At 44.2% G+C, this 19,207-nt stretch overlaps 1 protein-coding gene across 1 annotated transcript in view; it reads right to left on the bottom strand.

Moving 5' to 3' along the window:
• Window positions 1–6,583: 6,583 nt before the first annotated feature.
• The window catches only part of LOC125034435, a 19,604-nt gene continuing 6,980 nt past the window's right edge, over window positions 6,584–19,207 (bottom strand). Inside the window, exon 2 of the mRNA XM_047626177.1 lies at window positions 6,584–7,926. Within this exon, the coding sequence (XP_047482133.1) occupies window positions 6,737–7,855 (1,119 nt within the window). The 5' untranslated portion in view covers window positions 7,856–7,926 and the 3' untranslated portion in view covers window positions 6,584–6,736. The remainder of the gene's footprint in view (window positions 7,927–19,207) is intronic.

Below are 19,207 nucleotides of genomic sequence, written 5' to 3' on the forward strand. Positions count from 1 at the left end.
AGGAAGAAGAGGAGGAGGAGGAGGAGGGGGAAGGAAGGGGAAGGAAGGGGAAGGAAGGGGAATGGGGAGGGGGAGCGGGAGGGGGGAGGGGGAAGGAGGAGGAGGAGGAGGAGGAAGAGGAGGAGGAGGAGGAAGAGGAGGAGGAGGAGGAAGAAGAGTAAGGAGATGAAGAAAAAGAAGAAGAAGAAGAAATAGAAGAAGGAGATGAAGATGAAAATGAAGAAGAAGAAGAAAATGAAGATAAAGAAGAAGAAGAAGAAGAAGAAAAAGAAGAAGAAGAAGAAGAGGAGGAGAAAGAGGAGGAGTAAGAAAAAAAAAGAAAGGGCGAAGAAGAGAGAAGAAAAAGCAAGACTGAATAAAAATAAAGACAACACAAAATAATCATAATAATCGTATATAAGGATGTCTTTATACGATGCCATTATAAAATACGAATATTCTCTCATCAAGTCGTATTCTATTGTTTTCTGTTCCTATAATTCCTATTAACTTAATTTTGTCTTTTTATTCAAGATCTGAACACGCTATTGTTGCCTATCCTGTCTATATCTTATCTATTATCATTTTGTTATTGCTACACCTTGTATCTATTATAATTTTTATCATTATTATTGAAATTATCATTGTCGTTTTGTTGTTGTTGTTGTTGTTATCATTAGCGTTAGAATTATTATCCTCAGTATTTTTTATCATAATTATCATCATAGTAATATTATCATTATAGACTAATTACTTTCATGATTATCATTACCATTATCACTATCACCCTCGCCCTCACGATCATCATCACCATCACCTTCGCCTCACCATTATGATCACCCTCACCATCATCATCACTATCACCCTTCCCCTCACCATTACAAATCACTATCACCCATCCCTTACCATCACCTTCGCCCTCAACATCACAAATCACCATCACCCCCGCCCTCACCATCATCATCACCATCACCATCACCATCATCATCATCATCACCCTCGCCCTCACCATCACAAATCACCATCACCCTTGCCTAGTAATCACAAGTCAACGACAAGAACATATATGCACCTTCGAACCCCTTCCCCCCCCTCTCCCCCTCCACATCCCTTCAGGTACCGTCACCTCCCCCCCCCTCTATCACCCCCCCTCCCCCCCTATTACCCCTTGAAGTGACATGTGCTTCTTAATTACACCCTTTTTCTCGTTGGAAATTAATTGCATCATTATGACCAAGTTGACAGCCTTGCCTTTTCGAGATATTTTTTTTTTAAGAGGAAGGGGGGGGGGGGAGGGGTCCGGTTGATAACTTCCGGGGTAAACTAATTTTTTTTTTTATTCTAAAAAAAAAAAATTAATCCAAAGGTTTGAAGAAAGTAAATAAATGGGGGGGGGGGGAGATGAGGGATTGATGGACCCCCCCCTTTCCTTCCCACAAGAATATAACGAAGGAAATGATATCTTGAGGAAATCTTGAAGGAAATTATATCTTGAGGGAATCTTGAGGGAAATTTTGAAGGAATCTTGAAGGAAATGATATATTGAAGGAAATCTTGAGGGAAATTTTGAAGGAATCTTGATGGAAATGATATCTTGAAGGAAATTTTGAAGGAATCTTGAAGGAAATGATATCTTGAAGGAAATCTTGAGGGAAATTTTGAAGGAATCTTAAAGGATATGATATCTTGAAGGAAATCTTGAAGGAAATCTTGAAGGAAATCTTGAAGGAAAAGTTGAAGAAATCTGCGAAATGAACTCACGAGATAATTTCGATAATGACACGAAAATTTGTAAAACGACAGGTTAAATCACAGGGTCGGCGGTGAAGTGTCAGAAAAGATATATTCTTTAATATCTTGATTTAAAGTCTCAGATAGATTGTAGATCAGTTTGGAGAATGAAAATGGGAAATGAGGCTCATCCGTTACTTATGATAAACCCGATAAAACAGAAAATAAAGGCAAAACATTAAAAGTTTACCGATCAATATATTTCGATTTTTTTTTTCTGCTCGTTCTTCGTAATGAAGGGTTTTTATGACTTTGTGTGTTATTGTGAATCTATGTATACACATTCACGTGCAAACATACATACATGTGGATACATACAAAGACTCACGCGCGCACACGCACATGAACACACACACACACACACACACGCACACACACACACACACACACACACACACACTCACACACACACACACACACAAACACGCACACGCACACACACATACACACACACACATATCTATATCTATATCTATATCTATATCTATATATATAATCATGGAGATATGAACTTATAACAAAAACACTGCTGAAAGACGCCGCCCACGCCCATTCTCTCTGCTCCAGTTCGCAGACGCAGAAAAGGCGACTAACAAACGAATCTCCGCCCATTAATCCTCGGCTCGGCCCAGCTGGAGGAAGGGGGGGTGGGGGGGAGGGAGGGGGGGAGGAGCGACGCGACGGTCAAACCCCGTTCCCTCCCTCCCCTCCCCACCCCACCCCCCTCCTCTCCTCCCCCCCCCAACTCCCCGCCCACACACCACCCTTTTCTTGCCTCTTGAGTCTATCTATCTTGAGATTATCTACCTTGAGACTATCTATCAGCCATCTGGTCGATCTATACCTTCCGCCCGAGACTTCTTTCGTATTTTTTTAAAATCCTCCGGGTGATGGTGTTCATGGCAGTGATGACTATGGATATGAATATGATGACGGTGGTGATGATGGTGGTGATCATGATGATGATGATGACGATTATGGTGATGATGATGATTATGGTGATGATGTTGATTATGGTGATGATGATGATGATTATGGTGATGATGATTATGGTGATGATGATTATGGTGATGATGATTATGGTGATGGTGATGATGATGATTATGGTGATGATGATTATGGTGATGATGATTATGGTGATGATGATGATAATGGTGATGATGATGATGATTATGGTGATGATGATGATTATGGTGATGATGTTGATTATGGTGATGATGATGATGATTATGGTGATGATGTTGATTATGGTGATGATGATGATGATTATGGTGATGATGATTATGGTGATGATGATGATGATTATGGTGATGATGATGATTATGGTGATGATGATTATGGTGATGATGATGATAATGGTGATAATTGTTAGTGATGATTCTCTCTCATACATACATACATATATATATATATATACTTAAACACACATTTTTTTTTTTAACCTACCTACCTTTCTTATTTTCCTTACTTACCTACCTACCCACCCACCTACCTATCTACCTATCTATCTACCAACCTCTCTCCACCTACCTACCTACCTACCTTTCTTACCTTCCTTACCCACCTACCTACCTACCACCTACCTACTCCTAGCTACCTACCAACCCTACCAACCCACCTACCTCCCTACCTACCTACCCACCAACCCACCTACCCTACCTACCTATCTATCTACCAACCTCCCTCCATATATGGCTATAATTGTCTCCCTACACCCCGCAACCTTAAATAGATCTAGCGCAAGAAAGTGATGGATTCATAGGCTTAGGCACAGATACTAGGCCTTTTGAAACGACCTCAATCTTTTAATTGGCGGATCATTAATTTCTTTGTCACGACAGGCTGCAAGCGAAGGAGGAGGAGGGAGAAGGAGTAGAAGAAGAAGAGGGAGGAGAAGAGGGAGAAGGAGAAGAAGAGGTAGTGAAAGAGGAGGAAGATTGAAGAAGAAGAAGAAGAAGAAGAAGAGAGAGAGAGAGAAAGAGAGAGAGAGAGAGAGAGAAAGAAATAAAGAAATCACACAACTCTAAGCCAAAGGGATTGAAAAAATGAATACAAGACGAGAGAAAATGGACAGAAATACTAATAAACAAGACTGAACACTCACTGAGGAGCAGAGACCGCGGGGTCACTAATCTTCAGTCACGAAAAAGGAGTCAGAATCATCATAATGTTCCATAAAGAATTCTTGTTTTACTGAGAATCATCCTTTACGTTCATGAATGAATGAATGAATGAAGAGATTAATGAATAGGAAATGAATAACTATGATAGGGCGATAGAGATTGTAAATAACTAAATAGCTAAATAAGGAAAAGGGAATCAGGATAAAAGAAATAATACGAAACAAGTAAAAAAAAATAAATAAATAAGTAAATACCTAATAAAGACAAACAAAGAATAACAAAAAATAATAATAATAATAATAATAACTATGAAAATACTAATGAACAGTTCGCCAAGTACCCTAAACCACAATTTTTTTCCCGTACCTCATATGCATTTTCTTAATAAAAAATAAAAAAATTAATATAACAACTTTAACGGTATAAACTCTAGAGTTAACGAGGGAAGGAAGTTTGGACGAAAGACACTGGAAAATGTTCGGTCACGCTGGGCTACTTGACCACACACTTGGTACTGCAGGTCGTGGGAAATTGTTGATGAGGAAGGAGGAGGAAAAAGGAGGAGGAGGAGGAGGAGGAAGGAGGAAAAAGGAGGAGGAAGGAGGAAGGAGGAGGAGGAGGAGGAGGAGGAGGAAAAAGGAGGAGGAAGGAGGAGGAAAAAGGAGGAGGAGGAGGAAAAAGGAGGAGGAGGGGGAGGAAGGAGGGGAGGAGGAAAAAGGAGGAGGGGGGAGAGGAGGAAGGAGGACTAGGAGGAGAGGAAGGAGGAGGATGAACAAGAAGAAGAAGAGGGGGAGGAGGAGGATGAAGGAGGGAGGGGGAAGAGGAGGAGGAGGAGGAGGAAAAAGGAGGAGGGGGAAGAGGAGGAAGGAGGGAGGGAGGAGTTGGAGGAGGAAGGAGGAGGAAGAAGAGGAGGAGGAGGAGGAGGAGGAGGAGGGAGGAGGAAGAAGGGGAGGAAGGAGGAAGGAGGAAAGAGGAGGAGGAGGAGGAGGAGGAGGAGGAGGAGGAGGAGGAGGAGGAGGAGGAGGAGGAGGAGGAAGGGGTGGGGGAAGAGGAGGACGAGGAGGGGGAGGAGGAAGAGAAGGAGGAGGAGGAGGAAGAGAAGGAGGAGGAGGAGGAAGAGAAGGAGGAGGAAGGAGAGGGAGGAGGGGTGAGGGGTTTTTGAAGGAGGAGGGAGGAGGGGAAGGAGGAAGAAGAAGAAGAAAAAGAAAAAGAAGAAAGAAAAAGTGTGTTGTAATTGTTGTTGTTGTTGTTGTTTATGAGGGAAAAAGAGGAGGAGGAGAGGGAAGAGAGAGGGGGAAAGAGAACAAAAAGAGGAAAGGAAGATGATGAGGAAGATAAAAAAGGAATAGGAATAGAAGTAGGAAGGAGATCAAAGACCCTAGAAGGAGGAGGAGGAGGAGGAGGAGGAGGAGGAGGAGGAGGAGGAGCAGGAGATGAGATTGAGATGGATTGACGTCTTAAATTTAATCCAGAAGATTATAACATGTACTTGTTTGGAATCTTTCTTTCTCCTTTTAACCTGAAAATCTACTTCGAGAATCTTATTAAAAAATGTTGAAAAGGTATGAATGAAAATGAATAACTTCGTTATACAAGAGATGCATTTAACCGGTTTCGAATATATATATCTTCGTCATGTATTGTCGACGAAGATATATTCGAAACCGATTAAATGCATTTCTTTTATCGTGAAGATAGTCATTCTCATTCATATATATTACTTAAATTTTCTAAATTTGTCAACACGGTTAATTCTAATACAGAAAATATGACAAAAGGGAAAATGACCGAAAATATACTGAACTGAAGGAAAAAATAAAAAAGAACATCGTGAAACATGGAACTGGAGAGGATGACGAAAAAATCGAATTCCTTGAAATAGGAGGACTCAGAAGACGCGGAGAATGAACAAGGAGAACAAACGCGAAGACGAAGAACGGCAGAAGAGAAAGGCGATGATAAAAATACTGTAATTACGACACATTTACACTGGTGTCATTCCCTCACCTGATAGAGCGGACACAGCCTGTAGTCCCACGGCAGAGAGTTGAGTCCGTCATCGTGCCCCATCCCATGCTCGAGGAGGCAGTCCAAGAAGCTCTTAGAACTCCTGCGCCGGTCTTGGAAGTAGTCGAGGTACCTTGGCGTGGCCTCGCGGGCGTGCAGGCAGCAGGACCTTGACCTCCTGGGCGCCGGGAAGTCCTTGCTAGGAGAGCTAGTTTTTCTCGGGCTGGAGCTCCTCGGACGTTTTTTCTTGGTCGGGGAGCGGGCCCTCGGCGGCGGCGTGGGGGGCAGGGGGAGGGGTGGGGAAGGAGGGGGGATAGGGAGGGAGGGGGATGGAGGGGGGATAGGAGGAGTGGGGGAAGGAGGAGGAATAGGGAGAGTTGGCGAAGGAGGACGATTAGGGAGAGTAGAGGAGAGAGGTGGAATGGGCAGAGAGGGGGAGGGAGGACGAGCAGGAGAGGGATAACGCAGGAGGGATGAACTCATGTCCGCTGATATGCGGATGTCATCCTCCTCGGGATCTTTGGTAATGAACTCGATGTTGACCATGTTCTGCGAGGTGAACACGCGGGGCACCTCGGGCTGTCCTCGCAGGGCTGGCCTTCCCTTGTCCGAAACGGAGGCGTCGCCCTCTTCCCAAAGTTCTCTCGTTTCGCTTCTCGATTCCACTTCTTTCTCGGGTTTATTCATCCTTTTCTTTTTACTCGTGTCCGGCACGTCGGCGAATGGCGGAAGAGAGGTGACTGGATTCACTGAGCTGCCATTACTAAGCTCATTATCCACTGGAGCTAAAATCGTGTCTCGAATAAAGTCACTGGCGGAGTACCTCTTCCCGCGGGTCAGGAATGGCTTGAGAAAGAAGAGTGGGAGGAGAAGGAGCTGATGATAGCGTCCCCGGCAGCCGCGGGTGCCTGCTGCGTCTCAAGAACATCCCCGACAAAGACGCTGTCATCCTCCGTGTCCCCGGGATCTGATAAGGTCGCCAGACCCTCATCATTATCCTCCTCCTCCTCCTCCTCCCGCTGACCGTAGCCGAAGGTGATGACCAGGCTGGTGCTGCAGCGGCCGTCCGAGTCCCCCGGGGGAGGGTCGTCCCAGGGTCTTCCCGGCGAGTCCTCGGGCGCGCGCGGCGAAAGGTCGAAAGGAATGTCGAGGAGGGACGGACTCTGGAAGCCCTGGCTGCTTCCCTCGCCCTTCAGGTAGATGGCGGAGTCGCTGGAGAGGCGGGAGCGGGATCGGCGTCTTCTCGGGGGCGGCTCCGGAAGGTAGCTCTCCACGTAGGACTTGCTGCTGTGTCTGCTGGGCCTCGTGGCCACGCCGTCGTCATCGCCGCTGCCGTCACAGAAGGCGTCGTCCTGCAAGTCGTTTCGTTGCGATGCCTTGGAGGAGTCGCTCTGCGTCGCGGCGGCGCGGTCGTCGTCGCTGCCGTCGCCGTTATCGTGCGTGAACGCGATGGACCCCTTCAGCACTATCCTGGCGCTCGGCTCGTGTCGCGCGAACGACTCCGACGCGGCGCTGTATCGACGCTCCGTCCGCTCGCCGCTGCCACTTTCTCTTTTGCTTTCCGCCGCATCACTTGTAATTTGCTGCTCGCTGACGACCGAGATGACGCAAGAGCCCTGCGAAGTCGTCAGGACGTTTCTCTGCGGAGACGTCGCCCCACTGCTGCCCCCGTCGCTTCTTCCTCGTGACCTCTGCCGCCTCGGCCTCACCGGGACATAGAAAGTCTTGGCACAATCGCCCTCGCCTTCGCCGTCCCTTTCGGCAGCGGAGAGGAAATCCGTGGGACTCGGCGGAGGACTCGAGGACAAGTAGACGACGCAGAGTCCTTCCCGGCGCGGAGACTGCAGGATCTTCGCCAGAGCCTCCTCGTCTTCCGGAGGAGGAGGTCGAGGCGGGGGAAAGTCTGTCGGCACAAGGCGAGGCGAAGGGGGAGGATGGGACTCAAGCGAGGCCATCTTTGTCCTTGGATGTGGAGTCTGTCTCTAATACGTTACATAATATCTGTTTTTTTAGAAAGATATCGTTTCTGAAAATAAAGCATATATTCCTCTTTAATACCGCAAATATCCACCCATATGCCACCCTCAAAAACAAAAAACAAAAAAAAACATTGATAAACGGTAATTCTCGATTCCGCAAAATAGTATTCGTATTCGTATTCGATCGCAACACGAAAATCCATAATTTCAGTCAACATTAACATACTCTGAAAAGCGAAGATCCGTCCCGTTATCCACACGAAAAAGCGTATCCACAAGCATATAAAAATACAACGAAGGAATTCACACACACACTCCCCCCCCAACCTCCCTTACACCTTTCACCCCCCCCCCCCTCCTTCTCATCCCATCGCCCTGACCACTCGCCACCCCTCACCGCCCCCCTTCCCTTTCGCGCCATCACCACCCTTTCCCCCTCCTTCCCCACACCTTTTTCTCCCTCATCCCCTCATTCCCCCCTCCCTCACACCCATCACGATCTCCCCTTCCCTCTCTCCCTCACACCTTTTCCCGCCCCCACCCCCTTCCCCTTCCCACCCTCCCTTCCCATCCCCTCCCTCACACCTTCCCCTTCCCCCCTCTCTTCCCCCCTCCCTCACACCTTCCCCTTCCCCCCTCTCTTCCCCCCTCCCTCACACCTTCCCCTTCCCACCCTCCCTCTCTTCCCCCCTCCCTCACACCTTCCCCTTCCCACCCCCCTCTTTCCCCCTCCCTCACACCTTTCCCCACCCACCTTCCTCGCCCCCACTCCCCTCCACTTACGCCCACAACGCGGAAAACACACACACACACACACTGGCCGTGTTATATCTAATTTCATAATGACATTTTTGAAACTCAGCCGATGGGAAAAATAGACTTCCGGTTGTCAGTCTTGCTCTTTCTACTTGTTGTTCTTCGCGTAATGGAGGCGAAGGATGGAAGGAGAGGAGTAGGAGGATTAGTGTTAGATAAGGAAGGAAGGAAGGATGGAAGGAAGGAAAGAAGGAAAGAAGGAAGGAAGGAAGGTAGGATGGAAGGAAGGAAGGTAGGATGGAAGGAAGGAAGGTAGGATGGAAGGAAGGATGGTAGGAAGGTAGGGTGGAAGGAAGGAAGGTAGGAAGGAAGGAAGGAAAGAAGGAAGGAAGGAAGGAAGGAAGGAAGGAAAGAAGCTAGGAAGATAAGAAGATAAATTTGGGAGATGGAGAAAGAGATAGAGAGGGAGAGAGGAGGGGGAGAGGGAAGAAGGAAGAGAGGAAAAGGAAGAAAAAGAGGAAAATTAAAGAAAAAGGAAAGGATTCGGAGGATTAGTGTTAGATGAGGTAGGGAGGAAACAAGGAAAGAATGAAGGAAGGAAGATAGGAAGATAAGAAGAAAAAATTGGGAGACGGAGAAATAGAGAGGGAGGGAGAGGGGGAAAGGAAGAGAGGGAGAGAAAGAAAGATGAAAATGAAAGAGAACAGAATAGAAATGAGTAAATAATTAATAGAAATGAATGAAAAAACAATAAGAAAACAATGAAAACAAACAGATGGATAAACAACAACAACCAATAATAAAACAAATAGGCAAATTGAAACCAAAGAAACAACAAACAAACAAACGAAAGGCCGATAATAACATTAATGATGATGATGGAAGAAAGGAAAAATAAGAAACAGAAACAAGAACGTGAATAAAAGAAGAAACGAGTGGGAAGGAAAGTGACGCAACGAATCATATATTTCAACTCAAATGTGACACGTACAGACACACGTACAGACACACGAACAGACACGCACGTACATATGGTCACTTTTTAGCGCTTAGCGAGAGGGACTTTCTACGCTTGGGAGTGAGAGGAGGGGGGGATAGGGGGTAGGGGAAAGGGAGAGAGAGGGGGAGGGGGAGGGAAAGGGGTAAGGGGAGGGGCAGGGTAGGAGAAAGAGAGAGGGGGGAGGGAAAGAGGTAGGCGTAGGGGTAGGGTAGGGGAAACGGAGAGGGGGGAGGGAAAGGGGGAGGGGTAGGGGCAGGGTAGGGAAAAGGGAGAGAGAGGGGAGAGGGAAAGGGGTATGGAAGGGAGGTATGGGAGGGAGGAAAAGGAGTAGGGGAGGGAGGGAGGGAAAGGGGTAGGGGAGGGAGAGAGAAATGTGTGGAAGGGAGGCAGGGAGATAAGAGGAAATGGGGAATGGGGTAGGGATATGGGAGGTAAGGATGGAAGAGTAGAATGGGGGAGGGGTAGGAGTAGGTGAATGGGTAGTAATAGGTGTAGGGGAAGGGCAGGGAGGCAGGGGAGAGATACAGGCAGTAGGGGATAGTGATAGAGGTAACTGTTAGGTAAAGAGAAGAAAAGGAAAAGCGAAGGTTTAGACGACCGCACCCCCTCCCCCCGCCCCCTCCCCCTCCAGCAAGCGGGCGCGGGCGGAATGATGGGCGGATGTCATTAGCGCGGGCGTGTTAGGGCGTGAACGGGGCGATTCCGAGCGCTGCAATGACGAGGGTAATCGGCGGCGGTCACGTGATTGGTGTCTCCGATGAAGAAGACGATGACCATAACTCATGCAATGACTGCGGTTAATGACTATGATCCGGCGTCCACTTCTCGCGATGAGTGATCCCCAAGTGCGAGATAATTAAGTACATAACGAGAAAACCAGACGAGAATATTGAAATAGAAACGAAAAAAAAGAAAAGATTATCGGTCCGTTGGAACTACGCAAGGGGGCCGGGGCGACGGAGGCGATCGCTGTCACCTCCGTCTCTTTCTGGCGTCGCGACGTCTCAAAAGTTTCCGTAATGGTGAGAAACCGTCTTCGTCACGTCCGGCCGTCTTGAAGTACGTACGGAACGCCCGTGGCACGTCGCCACCACGCCCACGCAGGCTCGTTTCGGGGTGGGCGTGAGCAGGCGAATGTAGGTCTATCACCTGGCGGCCGAACTTGCGGGCGTCGCCATCCGCGCACGCTCGCGGTGCCATGTGGTTTTTGTTATTTATTTGTTCATTTATCAGGATCATGACTGTTATTATCTTTAGAATGTCGGTATCATAACTATGGTCATTATCATTATTATTATTATAATGGCTATTATCATTACTATTATTATTATTATCATTATTATTATTATTATTATTATTATCTTTATCATCATCATCATCGTTATTAATAACATTATAATTGTTATCAACATTATCACTGATATCATCATCGTTATTAATAACATTATCATTGTTATCAACATTATCACTGATATCATTATTGTTATCTCCATTATCGTTTTCTTAAACACTTTTAATTACAATGATTTGTTTGTGAAGAGGAGAAAAAATGTGTGATTTAATTGTAAGTAGTTCCCTAAGTAATTCTGAGTAATTACAAGTATTTCAATATCAAATAATCTCAAGACTATGCAACAACATCAACAACAACAAAAACAAGAACAGCTTGTGACGTCACTACTAGCTATCATTTTGTAAAAAAAAAAAAAAAAAAAAAAAATCTGATACATTTACAAGTTCTCACCATCTTCGAGAAAGCAACGCCCCCCCCTCCCCCTTCCCCCCTCCCCATCCTTTCCTCACAGACACTGGCGAATTTTCACATCGCGGCCGGAATGGTGTCAGAGGACCGAACAGAAACCGTTCACCGTTGTTCACAGAAAAGTGTACTTGTTCATATTGCATAGATATACGCACTTATAGATAAACTTGTACTAATAATCACATAAGCATGGGCACAGTCAGTAAAAGAAAAGAGAGAGAGAGAGAGAGAGAGAGAGAGAGAGAGAGAGAGAGAGAGAGAGAGAGAGAGAGAGAGAGAGAGAGGGGGGGGGATTACATATATATATATATATATATATATATATATATATATATATATATATATAACACACACATACATACATACATACATACATACACACACACACACACACACATATATATATATATAGAGAGAGAGAGAAAGACAGACAGACAGAAAGACAAACAGATACTGAGTTACGTATACGTACACACACGTATACATATGTGATTGTGTGTATGTGTGTGTGCGCGTACGTAAGCGAGTTTGCATGCGCGTGTGTGTGTGTTAGAAAGCTTATAAGCATGTACATCACAGGATGAGGGTGACTGAAGAAGGAAGACCACACGGCATAAGATGACACAGAGTGACTTACACACTGTCATCAAGAGTAACATATACTACACATGACTCGCGGGACACTAACTTAGGGTTAAAGCTACGAGGAATATTTACTTATAGAGACTGATGACTTATGGAAGTGAAATAAAAAAGTTTTATCCAGGTCTCTGTTTCCTTCGGCTTTCCATTCCTTTGTTTTGCTCTGTATTGGGGCCTTTTGATGTTGACTGTGCATTTGCAAAGGAAATAGAAAAAAGACGAAACAGAAAGGAAAGAGTGATAATATGTATATGTATATGTACATCTATCTAATTATCTATCAGTCTATTTCTCTGTCTATCTATCTATCAGTCTATTTCTCTATATATCTATTTATTCATTCCTCTCTCTCTCTCTATCTCTCTCTCTCTCTCTCTCTCTCTCTCTCTCTCTCTCTCTCTCTCTCTCTCTCTCTCTCTCTCTCCGTTGGGAAGGGGGGGGGGGGGGTACGAGTGCTTGAACCCCTGCCCCTCTTTCTTCATATCAAAAATGCCTATTTCCGAAATCAGGGAAAGAAAATTGCCCGCTCACCCCGAATCAGGAAGATATAAAATGCCCTTTACCTTTTAAACTTAAGGCCCCGTCTTTCTGAAAGTTTTGTGCACGTCACTGCTTATCCATCTCTTTGTCACTGTCTCTAACTCTGTCTTTGTCTGTCTGTATGTATGTCTCTCTCTCTCTCTCTCTCTCTCTCTCTCTCTCTCTCTCTCTCTCTCTCTCTCTCTCTCTCTCTCTCTCTCTCTCTCTCTCTCTCTCTCGCTCTTTCTCTATCTCCTCTCTCTCTCTCTCTATCTCTCTCTCTCTCTCTCTCTCTGCCTGTCTCTCTGTCTCTCTCTCTCTCTCTCTCTCTCTCTCTCTCTCTCTCTCTCTCTCTCTCTCTCTCTCTCTCTCTCTCTCTCTCTCTCTCTCTCTCTCCCTCACCCTCCATTTCGCCCAAAGTCCTCGAAAAGAAACGAGAAACAACGAAACGAAATAACTCTCTCAATTTCGTCTACCCTTACGCTCTGTCTTTCTCACTCGCAACACTTCGTCAAATATTTCGCTCCTTTTTACCGGCATCGTCACGGAAGTTCAGCCTCGTCGAGGTTTTCAGCATCTCGTCAGATGAATAATAACTCTGGGTAGATAAAATTAATTAGAATAAAATATTAAAATCGTTGTGTGTGTGTGTGTGTGTATGTGTGTGTGTGTGTGTGTGTGTGTGTGTGTGTGTGTGTGTGTGTGTGTGTGTGTGTGTGTGTGTCTGTGTGTGTGTGTGTGTGTGTGTGTGTTTGTGTGTGTCTGTATGTGTGTGTGTGTGTGTGTGTGTGTGTGTGTGTTTGTGTGTGTCTGTATGTGTGTGTGTGTGTGTGTGTGTGTGTGTGTGTGTGTGTGTGTGTGTGTGTCTGTGTGTATATGTGTGTGCGTGCGTGTGTATGTATATCCATTCCTCCATCCTTTCTTCCATCTCTCTCTCCATCCATTTATCTATCTGCACCTATCCACCATTCCTTCCTTCCTTCCTTCCTTCAATCTTTCCTTCTCTCCTTCCCTCTCTCCCCTCAATCCATCTATCTGCAATAATCCACTCCATCCACCTGTAATATCCACTCCCCAATCCACCTCCGGAAGAGACCCATCCACACCTGGAGCGTCCAAGAAGATAAAAACCATAAAATAATAATAATAATAACAAAATAAAAAAAGTAAATCAAGGCCATTAAAACAATTAAAACTGGATTATATCCTCTTTACGGAAGGGAGGAAAAAGAGGAAAGGAAGGGAAGATGAAGGGGGAAAGGCGTAGGGGAAGAAAGAAGGAAGAAGAAAAAAACAGAAAAAGGGAAAGCGAAGAGTGGGGGGAGGGGGAAAAAAGAAGATGAAAACGGGAGAAGGAGAGGTAGGAGAGAGCGAAGAGAAAGAGAAGAAGCAGAAACTGGGAGAGGGAAAAGGTAGATAATGTCTAGGAAGGAGAAGAGGGAGAAAGAGGGATAATGGAGGTAAAGGGAGAGGAAAAGAGGAAGGAAATATGGAAGATGGGAAGAAAGGAAAAAGAGAGGATGGAAAGGAAAAGAGAAAAGGAAATGGGGAAGATAGGAAGAAAGGAAAAGGAGAGGAGGGGGGGTGGGGAAAGGGGGATAAGGAGGGGAGGGATTTGATAAAATGGGAGGAAGGAATAAGGAAGAGGAAGGAAAGAAAAAAAGGAGGAGGGGAAGGAGAAAACCTAGGAAAAAGGGAGAAGGCAAGGAGGGGATGGAAAGGAAAAGATAAAAGGAGAGGAACAGAGAAGGAGGAAGGATAAAGGAAGAGGGAAAGGAACAGAAAAGGGGGAAAAAGAGAGATAGGGAAGAGGCAAAGACGAAGGAGGAGGAAGAAGGGAGAGGGGAATGAACGGAGTATTAAGAGAACGGAAAGGAAGACAGAAAGCGATGGTAATAATTCCAAGGCCGATGTTAACAACGATGGATCGAGAAAATTTGATGATAATCACAATGAACATATTGAGGTGAAAAGGATCAAGCTTAGAACACACACACACACACACACACACACACACACACACACACACACACACACACACACACACACACACACACACACACACACGCACGCACACACACACACACACACACATATATATATATATACAGAGAGAGAGAGAGAGAGAGAGAGAGAGAGAGAGAGAGAGAGAGAGAGAGAGAGAGAGAGAGAGAGAGAGAGAGAGAGAGAGAGAGAGAGAGAGAGAGAGAGAGAGAGAGAGAGAGAGAGAGACAGAGACAGAGAGAGAGAGAACACTAGAAATTCAGAAACGAGGAAAGAGAGAGATACAAGAAAGACCGACGAAGAAATACAGGAAAGAGTTAATTTCTCGGGCGCCGCCTCTCCATTACGCATGGGAGCTGAATCAACAAAGTGCCAAAGAAAAAAGGGAATGAGAAAGCAAAGAGGAAATAGCAAGTACTCGAGGATCAGGAAGAGGAAATGTAATAAAGGATGGAATAACTCCCAGGACAGGGACCTTGTGTGTGTGTGTGTATGCGCGTGCGTGTGCGTGTGTGTGTGTGAGAGTGAGTGAGTGAGTGAGTGAGTGCGTGAGTGAGTGAGTGAGTGAGTGCGTGAGTGAATGAGTGAGTGAGTGAGTGTGTGAGTGAGTGAGTGAGTGAGTGAGTGAGTGAGTGAGTGAGTGAGTGAGTGTGTGAGTGAGTGAGTGAGTGAGTGAGTGAGTGAGTGAGTGTGTGAGTGAGTGAGTGAGTGAGTGAGTGAGTGAGTGAGTGAGTGTGTGAGTGAGTGTGTGAGTGTGTGTGTGTGTGCGTACGTGTCAGCTGTGTGTATGTGCCTGATTGTATGTTTATGTTCGTGTGAGAGATGTGTAGCGCTTGTATACACGTATGAGAAATACTGTATGAATATGGAAAGGAAAAATGGCAAATAACAAGGCAAATCAGTGATAAATAAACGATTAAAATGTCTATCAAGACGATAAAGTGCAAGAGATGAAACAGACCCAATTAGACAAAAAAAAAAAAAAAAAAAAGATTCTTGTTTATCTGTTTCTTAATTCCTAGCTATATTTTCCTTTTTTTATAAGCAACACAAACAAAAGCAATCAATCAAAGCCCCTCCCCCTCCCCCTTCACAAAAAAAAAACAGTAATAATAATAAATAATAATAATTAGATTTAAAAAAATAATTAAAAAATCAATCCAAAATAATAATACATGATAATAAAATAATAAAATAATAAATGATAATAAATATAACAATAACAATAATAATATCAACAATAATAATGATAATAATAATAATAATAATAATAATAATAATAATAATAATGATGATAATAATAATAACAACAACAATACTAATAATAAGAACAACAATAATAATAATGATAATAAAAAGTCAAAAGAAAACGATTCACTCCCAAAGAAAACGAGACGGTGATTCGGTCGCTTCCACCAACGACCACCAGGCGAGAGCGGGAAGGAAAACACAATTAGCTAATTTGGCGACTCACAATTTGGACAATTATAACCCCGGCCGGTCGGGAGGGTTAGGCGTTACCCGCTCTGTTCTCATGTGGGGTGGGCAGGGGAGGGAGGGGGTGGGAGGGGGGAAGGAGGGAGGGAGGGAAGGGGGTGGGAAGGGGGAATGAGGGAGGGAGGAGGTGGTAGGGTGTAGGGTGGGGGAAAGGAGGGAGGGAGGGGGTGGTAGGGTGTAGGGTGGGGGGGAAAGGAGGGTAGGAGGGGGAGAGGGAGGGGGGGTGGAAGAAGGGGGGGAGGGGGTGTAAGGAGGTAGGGTAAAGAGGGGAAGAAGGGTGGGAGGGAGGAGAGGGACGGCGGGAAGGGTGGGAGGGGGAGAGGGAGGTGGGGGAGATGGGGGTAGAAAAGACGGAAGGAAGGAATGGGGGAAAGAAAAGGTAAAGTAATTGCCTCTTGTTTGACGTCCTCAATGGGCTGTTATGGACGGTCGGTCTTTAGAGTTTATTATGGAATCTGCTTATTCATTTTTTCCGCTCAGTACGAAATGGAATAGATAATAAATAAATGGTATAATAAGACTGATATGTTTAAACAAAAACAAAACAAAAAAAACATGAAGTAAAAATGATATTTAATTTCGCTGAAGAAAATTAAAATAAAAAATTACCATAAAGAACACACCTACAAAAAAAATGATAAATTAAAAATATAATAAAATAAAAGCAAGAACAAGAACAAGAACAAGAACAAGAACAAGAACAAAAACAGCCAAATAGGTGAATCAGGTGAATCGCTGAGCACCTACCACCGTCACCTAACCATTCAGGGATTAACCGTAGTTCACCCATTTACACGGCAGGTCATTTACAATTACATTTCAATTAGACGCTAATTTATTTCGCTAAAGTGGTGACTAGTGGTTCCTTGTCATTGTTGGAGAAAATTCAATTCAGGGAAATATATTTTTTTTCCATTTATTTTGGCATTGTTTTCCTACTACGTAAAGTAAGCTTTCCATTTGAATTCGCTAGACACGAATGTGTTCGATACAAATACAGATAGTATCATAAACACTGTCGGATACGTGAGCACACAAATAAACACACATGCTCAGACATGGATACATACAATCTCTTTCTCTCTCTCTCTCTCTCTCTCTTCCCTCTCTTCTCTCTCTCTCTCTCTCTCTCTCTCTCTCTCTCTCTCTCTCTCTCTCGATCTCTCTCTCTCTCTCTCTCTCTCCGTCACACAAAACACACACACACAACTAACTCACTCACACACACATATATACACACAAGCACACACACACACACACACACACCAACACACACACATATACACCTCCCCGCTCTCCACACACACACAAAGCACAGCCCTCCGTGAAACAGACTATCCTTTTTAATTCATTAATTTACCGTTTCTCTATTCATCAGAACATTTGTTTATGTTTCACCTCCATCTGTATCCATCTTCGATCTCTCCCTTTCTCCTTACAAAGACACAGACACAGATTTAGACATAGGTTTAAACTTAGACATATAAACAATCACACACACACACACACACACACACACACACACACACACACACACACACACACACACACACACACATATATATATATATATATATTTATGTATATACATATATATTTATATACAGAGTGCATATGTACATGTTTGACGAATAAACGCACGATTACAAATTTGTGTATAAGTATAAGTATAAGGGTGAATATGAATTCAAAAGTCGTTTCACAACACTAGCTTAACAAAATGCGGAAGAGAATCGAAGACAGAATCCAAATACTTATAAGGCATTAGTGAAGGGTTGAGACACAGCAATCATTCCGCATCACTTAATTAGGCATAATTAAGACACTGTTAATTACTCTTCAGATCTACGGACTCGTTCAACCGCGGGTTTCAGTTAAATACTATCCTTGTATCCCACGCCCACGGGCTTTCCATGCCCACGTTACTGGACCACAACTCGTAAGGTGGGCGGCGGACTGGAAGGGAATATGCTAATGATCTTTAACCGGAAGCTCACAGGGAAAGGAAAGGGTTGATGTGTTGACAGACAGGCAGAGTCGAAATAGATGGTGTGTTTCAGCTGATCTGATTAGCATTTCACTGTTACGTTTTCCTTTTTTTTCTTTTTATTAATCTATGTCTGTATCTATTTATATATCTAGATCTATCTGTTTATCTATCTATTTATCTATATGTCTGTGTTTGTGTGTGTAGGTGTTAGCAGTTTCCATTCCTAGATTTTCACGTCACATACACACACATACAACTACTCCCAAGCATGTACGCATCTAGACATACAAACACACACACACACACACACACACACACACACACGCACACACACACACACACGCACACACACACACACACGCTAACACACACGCGCACACACACACGCTAACACACACACGCACACACGCAACCATGATGATTGCCATGCACGATACACCATGCAACGCCCCTTTCTCCCTTACACATGACTTAACTTGGGATCTTGTTACATGCCCTTCCCATCAACCCTACCCTCCCCCTACCCCTCTTCCCCTCTTTGCACTTGCATTGTTCGAGTTTCTTTGCAATGACTTGTGCATTTGGAGCAGTGATTATATTTCATCTATTTCTTTCACGTGCTTCTTTATTCTCGTTCTTTTTGTGTGTTTTTTTATTTTTTTTTATCTCCCTTTCTCGATTTTACGACCTTGTTCCTACGACCTTTATTTATTAACAGTATTTTAAACGTTATGACCTTGGCTAACCTAAACTTTTTTCTTTTTTCTTTTTGGAAAATTGATTCTATAATTCATGGCCTTACCTCTTATTCCTTATTAATCACTTGTACATCATTATCTATTATTTCTCTTCTCATTTCCTTTATCAATAACATCCTTTCTCTTTTGATTTTGTTATTATTCTTGTTAACTTCTCTGTCATATGACCTTATTTATACTCTTTTCTTCCTATCATTTTTCATTCTGTCACTCTATATTTTTGCAGTCATTCCTATTTCCTCATTTCAATACCATCTTGCAATCTTTTCAATTCCATTTTGCAAACCCTCGCCCCTTATTCCCCTGCAATTCTTTATTTCTTTTTTTTTTGTGTCCTTTCTTCATTTTCATTTTCTTGTGTCCTTTCTTCATTTTCATTTTTTTGTTTTCTTTCTTCAAT

The sequence above is a fragment of the Penaeus chinensis genome, chromosome 18 (assembly GCF_019202785.1).
Source record: "Penaeus chinensis breed Huanghai No. 1 chromosome 18, ASM1920278v2, whole genome shotgun sequence".
Taxonomy (NCBI): domain Eukaryota; kingdom Metazoa; phylum Arthropoda; class Malacostraca; order Decapoda; family Penaeidae; genus Penaeus; species Penaeus chinensis.